The sequence below is a fragment of the Ptychodera flava genome, chromosome 4, assembly GCF_041260155.1.
Source record: "Ptychodera flava strain L36383 chromosome 4, AS_Pfla_20210202, whole genome shotgun sequence".
Lineage (NCBI taxonomy): Eukaryota > Metazoa > Hemichordata > Enteropneusta > Ptychoderidae > Ptychodera > Ptychodera flava.
Window position 1 is genome coordinate 29917497 of NC_091931.1, and position 13909 is coordinate 29931405.

Below are 13909 nucleotides of genomic sequence, written 5' to 3' on the forward strand. Positions count from 1 at the left end.
ACCTGTGTACCAAATCTGACTCGAATCCGTTCAGGCGTTTTTGAGTTATCGTGTAAACAGACAGACAGACACACACACACACACACACACACTAACACACACACACACACACACACACGGACAGACAGACAGACATCGCTATGACAATAGCCCACGTGTTTACACACGTGAGCTAATTAAACATTAAAGTATACCATCACAATTGTAGAAACTCGCCAGGTAAAGATGAAACTTAAGGTCGTCTGTTGGTCTAACTTCTTACAGATCGTGGGTGTATAGACAGTCTTTTAAGGAACAGCTGCAGGCGGCCTTCAATGGTCTTTTTGAACTGCCTACGTTCCTGAGTTGCTTCGGGAAAGTCCCATGTCACCAAGACAACTGGTAAATCGTCAGCCGAGCATAGAGACCTTGGATTGCAGCTAAAAGTTGGAAATAGAAGAAGAAAAGCGCCGCGAGAATGCATCGTTGACTTGTGTTCTTGTGCCAGGTGTCAGAGTGAATGGCTATTTATGACGTGTACGATAGTTACTTCAAACATTTTGCGAAGTAGGGTGGTGATTTGCATGTGAAAGCGACAGCTTTGACCTTCACGAAACTAGGTTTTCATAACATACATTGGGGTCAAAAATAAGACCAATTAAATGAATAAATATTTTAAGTAGCCTTGTTTGCGACCTATGGAAACTAATACTATGCTAAGCCACTTACATTTATGTATCAATTAGTTGCATGGCAATGACTGCTAGTTTTCTCCCGGGGAAAAAATGTTAACCTAGTCATCTGGTAAGTTTGCATCATTAGGATTAAACCAACAATAACTGAGGGACCCCAATGGAGCAAAGTTATTTGCGTTCTATGGCATCAAGCGACCAGTCAATCAAATGTTTGATTTGACGATGTGAAATACGATATGAAAGCTTTACTGTTACAAAGAAAATATGAATGCGACCACATTGTGAAGTCTTTCGGATCTTATGTCAGAAATTCTACTATATCAACCGCTACTAATACGCAGTTTCGGTGCTTCTTAGAAAGTACCTCTGTGTTTATACGTAGAATGCAATTAGCCATTTGGAGCATGCGCATACTGAGTTGTATCAACCTGCTGCTTCGCCATAACGCGCAGCATATTGTCAGAATATGCTTTTAAGTCACTGCTTTCCATAGAATGTTTACTTTGTCTTCTTGAAACGCAACGTTAATCAGACAACAGGAAGGTAAGAACATAAACCATGACACTTAAACCCGACCACATCATTTCATAATTTGTTCAGTCTTCTTCGGTTAGTTAGAAAGCATAAAATCGCACCCAGTACGCCCATGACTTAAAGTAATATTTGATTTTTAATTAGTAATAGCTTCATGATACACATAATGAGACTCTCTCTTCTTCAGTGTACAACAATAAGTACAATAATCGGTCATTCTGAACTATAAGCAAAATAAAGGTAAGGTATTTTGCGGCACAAGGAATCAGCAGTAATTAGCTAGTGGATAACATCAAATCAAATTTTTTAATGATGTTTTTTTCAATTATGTGTTCGTGTAACTTTGTTACAGCAATGACTTAAAATAAAATAAAAAGAAGTATGTAAGCCATTGTGTACAAATGAACGCTGGAAGAGAGCGAAAATTGGAAGAGAGCGAAAATAAAATGACGAGCTTCACTTGAAGGACTATGATCAGAATTCGGCGGGATTTCCACTTTGTATTCGTGACACAGCTCCGTGAGTTTCGACCATTCACCGTATCTGTTGTTCCCTCATTCTGGTGCATCCGGGGATAAACCACATTTGAAATGTTCTTCTTGTCCCAAATAACTGAACCATTTGTTGACGACTGTGAAAAAATCAAGAAAAATTAAATATTTGCTGTGTTCTCATACAAGACGTGTAAAGGAATTGTTCGCACATTGTTCGCTCTGGTGCAGCTGCATGCTGTTGAGTGACAGAAACGAAAGCCTTAGACAACTCTCACAGAAAAGTGGTAAAATCTCAGCTATTTACGTCTTTCCTTATGGAGGTCGGCATCATTTCACGATAATACTTCAGTCAAGTGTTATATACCGCCATGAAGCTGTAATTTTTGTCCAACTTGTATGTTGCTCTACTTAAACCACAATAATGCGCAACAATGAAAGCACACCTGTCTCCAATAAGAGACGTAATGCATTCTGGGACTCTTGCTGTATATTTATTGCCTTTTTTCCTAAATTATAGTGTGGATATAATTTAACCTGTTGTTCTCTGATTTGCTGATATATATATTTCCATACATTTTCTAGTGCATGAAGAAATCTCTAAATTCGATTAATTCAGTCAATTCATACGCATTCAAATTGACTGAATTAATCGAATTTATGCGAGTGTTCCATTTCCTCAATAGATTTTACAGTTATGAACCTAACACCAATTCTTCGGTAATTATCCAATACATATATCGTATTAAAAGATTTGTTTCAGATTTTTCGAGAGAAGAATCTTCTTCTAGAGAAATGTTATACTAAATACACCATGGAAAGCAGAGATATACGTACTCCACTTTTCGCCTAGCAGGACTGGACAACCGGCGTGTAGACTGTTTGGGATAAATTCACCAGATCGCTTCATGTTGTACCAGAATAGTGCATCCCCCTGAGGAAAGACAATTAGGGAACGGTGCATTTTATGACAAAAAGCAAGAAGGATTACTGAAATGTTAAGATTTTAAAGGAATGCTCTCTTTCTTTAACTTTGATGATAATCTGTTTAATTCTAATCACGTCAACGGTGGTTCAAGTTAAAATCAGTTCACATACATAACTTTGAACTGTTCTATGCTTTCATTCAAGTGGAAGAACCCGTAAATCGAATCATGCATCTGGGTACACAGCTGCAAGCCTACAGAAGAGTTATAATTTATGGTGATATAGGTATGTAATTTACATACTGCGTAAGATACAATTCACGGCTTTACCTAGCATCGGGATAGAAGCATTGCCCTTCCCAGTCACATATACTTAATAAAGCTTTCAACGTGAAACATTCTACAACGAACTGTCGCTCTTTTTCTCAAGGTTGATTATTAACAGGTCAAATTTAAACAGATAGAACAACTCACTTGAAGTTATGAACTTCCATTCTCACATAACGGACGATATGTTACCTTATTCGGTAGAGCTCGACGTCCTAATAGAGTAAACACTGTTCCTCCACCCCAGTTAACGTCACTCAGCTGTGAAGATTGGACGGTTTGTAAAAGACCATGACAAACAAGTAGTTACAAATGTAACGCTAAGGATGCCACATGTTGTTTTAGAAAGGAGAATACATAAACAGAGTGAATGAAACTGACGATGCAACAAAATTAGGGTAGTTGTCGCTAGAAAACTGACTTGAGAGGAAATTACTGATTTCTGACCATCTAGACGATAAGAACTGTTTATTTTAGACTTTTATCAAGTTACTAAACAGGAATTGAAAATGAAGAGACTAAGCTTGTAGTGTTGCGTAGAACAGCATGTTCGTTATTGGATTGGTGCCATCTCAGAAGATCGCTTGGATCAGCACCTGAGGAAGGGGTGGGCTGGGGAAAGAAACGTAAGTCGGTAAATTCAGATAGGTGTGATTTACTCTTAGTTTTTTAACTGTAATATTCAAAATCATAAACTGTGTATATGCCACTGACCGTCTCCTTTTTATTTAACACAGGTGGCTAATCGTAGAGTTGCATACAATGGGGCGTGAAATAAATGACGGCTGACTGGAGGAGCGAAATAGGAAAGCAGTTCGCCTAAGAAAAGAAAATATTACTTACATACATAAGGAAAGTTGCTAGCCGGTATTCTAAAACGTCAACATTGAAGGCGTAGTCATGGTGAGGTTCGTACATTCCTCCCATGCCATAATTAAGCACCTAAAGGTCAAAGGTCAAATGTAAAATTGTGTCTATTAACTTTCTCAGAAGGTAATGATTGCGTTAAGTACACTGTACTAGCACCGAAAGGAGCTTAAGTGTTAAACAAGGTCATCCTGCATAGTCCAATTATAATGTTAATACTTGAACGCCATTTGTTGTTGAAGGTACTTTTTCTTTAAACTGGCAAAGAAATAAACCTTAGTATCGTCTGAAGTGGGGTTATAAACACTTGTAATGATGCGACGATTTGTCATTGAACTATTGATTTCCTTTCAGATGTTTTTTCCCCTACGTCAGGGTGTCGGAGCAACGGAGACCGATGGATTTGTGCTGTCAAACGCGTTCTTCGGTTGATAACCGCAAACGTCAGCCACTTTCATGCAGAGAATAAAGGCCAACAAATGTCAAATAATATGACGCAGTTGCGATCACTCGGGTGAAAGCTGTATTCATCCAAGTGATCACGACTTCGCGTCCTTAAAAAATTATATATGACACATACACATGACAGTAATCTTGTTGCAAATTCGAGATGCCAAAGCTAGTTTGATGAGGCGTCAATGCAAAAGAATTGACAAAAGTTATTTACTACACAATCACTGGTTTTGGATATCAATCTGTTATCGCATACCTCCTAGACTGTGATGCCCTGTCATGTAAATCACTCAATGGTTTAGAGCTAGCACAAATCTTCAAGTAGAACTATCTCATTTCATATCATTTTATGACAGAATGCCAGGTAAGTAGCCACTTGAACATCCAACACAGGCCCACACCGTTTATATATGGTTACCAACCTGAAACGGTTCGGCCGTCTCCACGTTTAAACCTGTCACAGCTCCTATCCGTTTTGCAATGGTCATCAGATAAGGTTCAGGATCATCGTTTTCGTACAACCAAGCCCTGAAGAACAGTTAATTGCTCATCGAAATCACAAAGAGGGTCATTTCCAAGTTATAGACGTCAGCTAGTCCACCAGGACTTTAACAATATGTTACACAAACGTTGATACACCAATAATTCATTTACCTCCATATTGACAGAACATCAAATGCGACATTGACAATCATATCTAATTCCAGTATATCGATGACGAAAATACAGCGATCTAATTGGTTTAGACGTTATAATAACAGTGCCATATTTGCGATATAGCACAGTTAGAACACGTCCGAGCCCTCATTGGGAGAAAATTTAAGTTTAAGGTAGTTCGCGCCTCGAAAGTGAAAGACTTAAACTTTTGCTAAAACTTTCCTTGAGGAACCTTTCAACCATTCTCCTTCAATATCAAGAATGAAAAAAGGGATCACTGTGCAAATTTTGTTACTAGGGAAACAAATTAACCAAGCTTTACCGACATGTAAAATTCAAAATGGCCGCCATCCCTGTGTCTTGTGTTAACTCAATGGAGAAAAATAAAATTTTCGAATTTCAAAAAACGAAAGCCCGTGAAAAGTTTTCTAACACAAAGAGCTTTAAAATGAACCCTTACATTGTCAAGTGGTATATCAGAAAAGAATTGTAAAAGTTTGAGAGTCCAAATTTGTGTCCCGAGGCGCGTTCTACCTGAACGTCAGAGTTCCAATGCTATGATACATTAACAAAAAACCACCTCTGTAACCAGTCAACCAATCAGAACAGTTCTCACTCCATTATATGCACTCGCCGTCACCTGTGCACATATGTCGTGAAGTGGTCATAATCTCGTGGTATGCCCGCAGCTTTCGATGGTTTATTGCGTAATCAAAGTATAACATTAACTACAGATCATTTTGCATACAGCGTTGACAAAAACAACATGTGTTTAATATATATGGTAACATTGATGCAAACAATACATATTTGAATTACATCAAGAAAAATGAAGGCAGTCTCTCTTGATTAATGAAAGTGACCACATCACGTCATGGTTTTATAACCTCTCAGTTATGAATAACTTATTTTGATATGAGTTGCCCGTGAAACCATTTCAAGAGCTGTATTCATATTTATAATTAGATGAAGTCTTTCGTCTTTGATTCACGTTTCTTGTATGATTGGAGCTGGAAACTGAAACTCGTACACCTTACACGAGTATTCTTGAAGGCAAAGGTGATGGTAATCTCTTTTCACTTAATCATTTTAGTGATGAAGCTTAATGTCCAAGAAGAAAAGAATCATCAAGAAGATTATAGCACGGTGGAGAATCCGGGTACTTAGCAATCAAATTAACTACGGTGACGACAGCAAGGTCCGGAGATGAGAAACTGATCAGAATTCGACGATTTAAGTGGCAGATTCTATTATAAACTGCTCAACATACAAATTAAATGACAATAATAACTGTATAATCTCCTTTCGTAAGGGTTTGAGTATCAACACCCAAAGTCAACATATAAGAACATTCAGAATATGACCATGCAACAAACAAGGAAAACGTTGACTAATGCAGTGAGCTGCATACATCATCGACTTCCTCAGGGAAGATACCAGCATTAAATGTATAAAGTTCGGAGGACCCTGCGAACCTAACTAACAACGAACTATTTAAGCGGAACACTTTAATCGAAAATCGTTCATACTTCATGATTTAACGATTTGTATATTCGTTCATAACTTCTGTGTACGTTACTTTTAAAACACTAATACAACTAATAGTATATTTCATGCTATTCAGTACTACTAGAAATTTCTTAGTATGAGTTTAAAAGCGGACAAGCACTAAGAACTTTATCTCATGGGGAAATCACCAGGTACTGCTATGGTGTCACTATGGATGCACTCGATCGTCCAGAGACAAAAGACTATACTCGCGAGACAATATCCTCTTAAGACAGGCCGTCAACTGTCTAGACTAACGTCGATCCATGAACGCTAGTCATCTGCTATACTTGGTGTATGTGATTAAAAAAACGTACTTCCATGTGTGTGCATTTTCGTTACTATGGGTAACAATTGATATCAATGCCGGCTACAACCACGTAAAAAAGTAGTTGCCGAAGATGATAATGCCCTCTTTGGCTTCCATCTATAGCTATATAGGACATAGCTACTTGTTTTACTCACGTGTTGCTCACTCGAGTATCTCTGAACGGTTGAGTGTCATCCCACAAGACATTAGACTTATGGAGCTGAAAGAAAATGAAAGTATTGAGTGCCCTATTTTGAGTGTTTAAATTTATATCAAATGTCGCTGCTTGTAGTCACCTTAGATTTTCTTTAGTTCTTAAATTATATCGTTGAAATTGTCATCTCACTGCAAAGAAACTGACTGATTGCTATACATACCAGAGGCTTTGCCTTGTTTTTGATAATGTCACACTCTCTGTCACTGAGAAAATTCTTAAAGACCAGAGCCCGCGGGTTGTTAGTGTTGAGCATCTCTACTCCAATGGGTTGTATACGAAGAAGTGGGTGGTCGTTGACGTAATAACACTTTAGATGTCGCTGAACATCTGCGGTTTGCTAGGATATAAATCAATTTGAAAATATTCGTTTGTAAGGAATTTAACGTTTTTTTCCTGACAGACTGTGTCATACGTTTTGATAATTTTGTAACGAGCGAGGCAATAACTATTTTAATGAGACGATAAGACAGTCCAATTTTGAATAAGAGAACCACAAATGCAAATCCATTTACATTATTGACGCTGATCAGAGACGAATCTAGAGCCATGGTCAGTGCTCATTCTTCCAGGCAGCATCTGACCCGTAATTGATTCAAGAAGATAGTTCGGTTGAAAAAGACGCTGACGTTTGAATTTAGAGACGGTAAGCGATGGTTTCAAATGCTTTACATGATTGCGAATATAGAGTGTCTGTTAGAAAACACCTTGAAATTTACTCAAAAACGACGACGGTGTATCACAATGTATCGTAATTCGGTTTTAATCAGTTGAATGACAGGGTCCACCTCAAAATTTGACTCAAAGTGGGTCTTAGGCTTGACTGTTGCAAATTTGCCATCGAGGGCGCTATCCCTGCCTATCCCTGGGCTCGAGATTTCGGTAGTTTGCCCGCCATGTACTAGAATTATCATGGTTGATTCTACCCGATTATATGTGCGACACCTTTGGTAGCTCGCCACGACAATACTTCTCATATCCTGTGGCGCATTTCATATCACATGCTTTTCCCTCGACGGGATAGTCCGGCTCTTGCACAGCCGTGACGTTCGACATCGTTTCGAGATGGGTGAAAAGCGCGATGTTGGATAACCCACTGCCGTTATCAGGATCTGTTTGTGAGAAATGCAAGCATATATTTAAAGAAGTCGGGGCTAACATCGAAAATGCTAGAATCCTTTGGAAAGTCAAATTTGTGCTTGTTTAACCTTGAGTGATTGAAATCACTCTCTTTGCCCTTTCGACATTATTTCTGTAAATTTGGCGTTATTTGAGGAGACTACATGTCATAAGTACTGTACGCCACATGTACAGGGAGAACAAATGAAGAAAATCGAGACAGAAATGTATGCTAATGTGCTGACTTCTCCATCAAATTAAAGGACTTATCGTCTGTGATACGGTAAGTATGAGTATATAAATTTGGGGATTCCAACTTAGTGAGTAAAGGGTACCAGAATTCAAGCAATGCTTACCTATCATGAGTATGCGTTTTGTATACATCACAGCCTTGTGTATGTTACCGCCTAAATAATGACAGTATGCAATGAACTCATATATTCGCGTAAGAGTCACGTCGTGCCATGGTCGAACAGGGTAACCTGCATTGAGTCTGCGCAGACTTTCCTCCATCCATGTTACGCACATGTAGGTGTCGTTCAGTAGATATGCTTCTTTACCCAGCACGAAGCAATCTTCTACCCCCATATGAGATGGTAAGGTCTGAAAGAGATGTTAAAAACCCTTTAGATGTGTAGATGCTAACTTGTGGTGCACTCGCCTAATGAGAGAAAAAAGTTCTATCGATTCGTTTTGTCACAGACAGTTCAACTCCACTGCCAATGGTTTACGGTATAGCTATTCATTTCTGAGGTTGAGTTCTACTTTTTTTTGGTTTAAGATTTCGTTTAATTCAACATCTTTTGATTCTTTATCGCTAACTAATACTGATGTATCCATTTACATGGCTTTAATTGAAGAAGATACAGGACTGTAAAAAGTACTAGCAACAAGCCGAACCAAGCTAAGAAGAACTTGCATGGGGTAAACTGTTCACACTATTGTTAGAAAAGTGATTTTGTAGCTTTTAAGCTGGTAACAATAGTTGATAAAACTGAATTTGTAAAATTTTCTGAAACAATATCATATGATATTTTCTCTATAGTTTTTTACGCTCCACATTAAAAACTATGTTGTCTTATAGTCTTGGCATTACATCGGTCGTTATTCAGTAATACGCCACTGTTCTTCTGGAATCATAATGGTTTATTTTAAACATTCAATTTATATATTCCCACCGTACCAAGACATTCTACTTTTAACCAAAAAAGAAATAACTGAACGATACCAACTTCGCGGTCGGTTCCCGGGAGAGATCCCATGGAGAAATCTCTGGTCGACACTCTGTAAATGTACTGCATACGAAAGATAGCATGGCACGCCCCACGTAGGTCAACTTCCGGCGCTATTAGCCTTTCGGTGGTGCTGAACAACTGAAGAAAGTCTAGTGAAACGAAAGAGGGCGTTGTTTGTCGCACTGAGTAGCACAAAACGGCCATTCATTGGTTTGATCAGTGCCACTCCGCGCTGGACATTAACAATGCCGCAAGTCATCTAATCAGAACTTGACCTAACGTTTCAGAAACTCCGTTCACCAAATTAACCTGAACCTAGACGATATATAGTACTCATCTAAGTGTCTTCCAATTGGACGGAGCCCTGAATTATTTCCCCCTTTGATTCACATTACAGTATCAAGAACAGTAGCCTTGTCAAATTGCTATAGGGAACAGAACTTCGTATTGGTGCAATCAGATATTTTTAATATGAAAATGTGGCTAATTTGCATAAATTTGCATTTCATTCTCTATATATCCATTTCAGCATCATCCAATATCTCACATGTAATATCGTACCTTTAGCAAGTAACTACCTTAAAGATATCACATAAAAACTTAAAAATAAACAAATGGGAAGGTTTTCCTCAAATAAGTAAAAACAAAAAAAATAAAGTCTCTTCTTTACCAAACTATTTGAACCAATTAAAGAAAACTTCATGCTATGATGATGCTGCTGACGATTTATAATGGTATCGTAATCACTCAAAAATGGTTCATTTCGGGTCAAACAAATATTGCAAGAAGAGGAACAACTTTTGATCAGTAATATTACTCGGGGAAAATACAGAGTGCGTGCGAGCGTACTTTGCACTTTCCCCACACGAAAAATTCACTACCCTTATAAAATTTCAGTTGATGAACCGGACACAAAGTATTAAAGTTAAGTCAGTGTACAGTGGACGTAATGTACAGGAGTCAGTGAAAGTACTGTAGTTTAGACTTTGAGTGAATTGTTGTGGAAATAATGATTTTAATAACATCCCTATGCATCCGAAAGTTGCACAGTTGCATTAAAATTTCTGAAAATCTCAAAGGGTAGCTCCCCCTGTAACGGTACTGGTATTTAGTTGTCATGTTGTAAAATCGCGCGAATTTCGATAATAAGAGATTCCCATTCGGCGCAAATATAATAAATATCAATGAGAAAAGTTCTTCAGGATTCAACATGTGAAAAACTCACTGAAAGTAACTGTTTATCGAACTAAATAAATGAGTCTCGAGTGAGCATCTAACACCTTTGCTATGGAAGTACGTATTGAATCGGAAGATCAGAAGATTGAATCGAAGGGGTAAGGCGAAACTCTAATCGCCTGAAAAGTTGCCAATTGGTTGCATACCTTCTCCGACGTCGCATTGTATCCTGTTTTTGACGTGCACACCCCATAAGATAACATATCGATGAAGCAACTGGAATGCCAGTACAGGATTGGTCACGTGCTTATCGATGTTGGCTGATATCGACATTGCAGTCGGTCTTACGTCATATAGAATACTGTAAAAAATCGTAATAAGCTGCAGAGAGTGAATCGAAGTTTTACACATCGAATGGTAAACCAACAAGTATAGATATCATTGTGCCAAGATTTATGTAACTTGTGTGAAATGTTCAAATTTAAAATCAAATTTCTAAAGGGAAACCTTTGTATATATATTATGATAACAAGATTGACAGTCTGAATGTATCAGGGGATGACCTAGTCCGAAGAAGAACAACACATTCTCATGAAATGATCTCAGTGAGACAATTGAGGAGGCGAGAAATGTCATTCTTCTTTTTTTACCAGCTAGGAAATGTTTTACTCTGATCTTATGACATTCAATGTATAGTCATTAAAAGCATGTGGAATGAAAAGCGAACTTGAAATTTTTCAAACAATTATTCACTAGAAAATGACACAAGAAGATCACTGTTAGATAAAGTACAAAATAAATTGCATCGTAGGAATTTCATGCTGATTCAGACGCAGAACTTAAGAATATCAGCAAAATCAGAAGCCGCTATTCCAAAGAAGTGTTGTTTTAAGTTCTGCCCTGCCTTATTTAACTATGACAGTAAAATCATAATCGCAATTCTATTAAGCCACTATTGCCGGGGATCGACGGCGCAATTTTTTCTAAATGCAAATAGAAGAGTACATACCTGTCCAAGACAGCAAGATTTTCCCTTGTAATCAGTGGATACATCAGAGAGTTCTGAGACAGCAATTCCCTGGGGAAACGAGAATGGTGTTCTGATGGGGGCGGCGCAAGATTTCATGAAATTGTAAGATTACTTTGCGTGGATCATTTACGCCTCTGTAATGTATTTCGTGATTGAAGGGCCGATCCGAGAGTGCCCCACAGGGACAGATATTCGGACTCTTAATCTTATACTATTTGTTCTGTCTACCAGATTTAACATGATCATAAATAACTCGACAATCACATACAATCAACGCACAATTAGTATGTATCATCTTTTCTTTTGCAAAATTAGAAATGAGTTTCAATGTAAATAACAGCCCTTGTATCACTCCTAAGAAAGAGGTAAGTAAATAAATAAACAAACAAACAAACAAACAAACAAACAAACAGGCGAATACAACCTTCAGGTATTTGTTCGTTTGCTGTATACGACACACCCAGACGGATGTAAATGTTATTAACAAAACACAAAATAAAGTGTTCTCGTGCAATTCTTCACTTTAGCGAGGTAATGACACTTTAATGATCATACAGTTGCAGGTCGGGTCGCTTCTGTGCAACTACGAAAAATAGATTATATTTAGTGGGGTCAAAGGTTACTCTCCAATTGCTAGTGCATTATCTCGGACCAAATTCCTCTTCATCGTGACGTAAACAAATCGTATTCCAACAATCTTTGCTGCAAGGAGACAATCGGTGATGTTTCTATTAAACAGTGGTTCTAAGCTCTTTAATGACGCATTTAAATCACAAGCAAAATTAATAGTAGTAGGCTATAGTTACCCTTGAAAACAACGCACTTCAGACTATTACCACGGCTACGTTTGCCATGTCATAGTCGAAATATGACAACATCGATAATCTAGTTAATTCTAACGCGTTAATACAGCTTGGTGGTTCACCGTGAAATGTCAATTTCTTTTGTATCGCGGAAACAAAATCTAAAACTGACGATCTTATTTAATATCGAAGTTAAACACTACATGAAATTTGATGATTATAGGTGCTTCTGGATGCATACTGTCACGGTCACATTTCATGTTCCCAAACTTGTCAAAGTTGGCTGTTCATTCGCTCATAAAGTGTCAATTAAACATCAATAGACCAGAAAAGTATCAACAGAGAGACTAGCCAAGACAACCCATACTGTTCTCACTCACCCTCTTGCGATGATCGTCTTTGCCGTCCGCACATAATGATCGAGGGCCCACATTAAGTGTCCTTCCAAAGATGCCAGAGTTCGAAGCTTTTCAATAGAACGGAAAGCCTGCTGGTGTTCACTTGCCGTATGGGCATCCTCAGCGTTGCAAACACATCCAAGTATTATAGCAAGACAACTAGGCAGTAAAAATCGTAATGTTCCGCTAAAAGTTGACATTTTTAGCGCCTGATATGCTTTTCAGACAGCCAAAACGTTGCATCTGTCCACCTGTCTGGGATTATGATTATGTAGGCAAGGGGACATAACTTAAAATCGCGTCAAAATGTCAAAATTGTTTGCCACGTCAAAGCTCACAACTGGGAGCTTTTTGATACATGTGCAAAATATCAACGGAAACACATCGACAGCTTTGCTGAGCGACTCTCAGAAGTAGAGGTTGTATCATGGCAACGGGAGGGTTGGTTGGCTATGCACTGGTACCTGCAGGTTGCGCCCTCACTCTCCTTACTCATGTGCTCAAACAGTTTTGCACAAATATTATAGCCACAATCTTGTCGCATGAATGCAATGTTTACAACGTGTACACTCACAGCAAATACATGTTGCTTCCTGCCAGTCAGGCACCTGCAGCAGTTTATAGCAGGCGCACTTACTTTTATGCCAAAATAACGTCAGATAGAAAAGTCAGATACAAAAGTCACAATGGATTGTTGCGGTGCAATATCAAAACACATTAAAAAACATATCATAATACAACGTGGGTGTGTGGCGTGTTATAAAATACTTATAACCTGGTCTTCATTCGGGCTATAGCGCCCTTTTATTACCCCTCGTGGCCGTGCGTTATCAGAAACACATCACTTCGGGGAATAGTGATGTGTTTCTGATAACGCACGGCCCCTTGGTGTAATGAACCCTCATGATCAGGTAATAGATGGTTACTCTGTATGTGCATATGTTTTTGGCTCTTTTGTTCTCATAATCGATCAAATATGATCAAGCCTTTCCGAATCTCATTATGTCAATCTTTATAAGTATTACTATCTATACATTGTTGTTTCTGGATGACTCTCTTAACACAGCTACGTTAAAGATTTGCTATCTGGGATGACGGTGATCAAACGAGGCACTCTTCCATAGTCATTATTCTCCGGGTCTGCAAG

The 13909-nt window shown here is 38.4% G+C and overlaps 1 protein-coding gene across 1 annotated transcript; it reads right to left on the reverse strand.

Moving 5' to 3' along the window:
- Positions 1–1327: 1327 nt before the first annotated feature.
- On the reverse strand, positions 1328–13484 carry LOC139131433 (prolyl 4-hydroxylase subunit alpha-2-like). Its single transcript, XM_070697467.1, has 13 exons — positions 12745–13484; positions 11541–11609; positions 10738–10892; positions 9353–9504; positions 8477–8723; positions 7947–8113; positions 7165–7341; positions 6943–7007; positions 4695–4800; positions 3796–3894; positions 3145–3213; positions 2537–2633; positions 1328–1839 (listed from the first exon to the last, which is right to left on the reverse strand). Exons 1-13 carry the CDS (start codon positions 12960–12962, stop codon positions 1763–1765), a joined length of 1698 nt encoding a protein of 565 aa, XP_070553568.1. The 5' UTR covers positions 12963–13484; the 3' UTR covers positions 1328–1762.
- Positions 13485–13909: the final 425 nt, after the last annotated feature.

Bases quoted from the DNA above. Each gene is read 5' to 3' on its own strand.
- LOC139131433 (XM_070697467.1), bottom strand. From the start codon at position 12,962: ATGTCAACTTTTAGCGGAACATTACGATTTTTACTGCCTAGTTGTCTT. The intron at 11,610-12,744 runs GTGAGTGAGAAC...TCGTTTCCCCAG, and splicing joins AAGACGATCATCGCAAGAGG to GGAATTGCTGTCTCAGAACT. The intron at 1,840-2,536 runs GTACGTATATCT...ATTTTTTCACAG, and splicing joins CCTGCTAGGCGAAAAGTGGA to TCGTCAACAAATGGTTCAGT.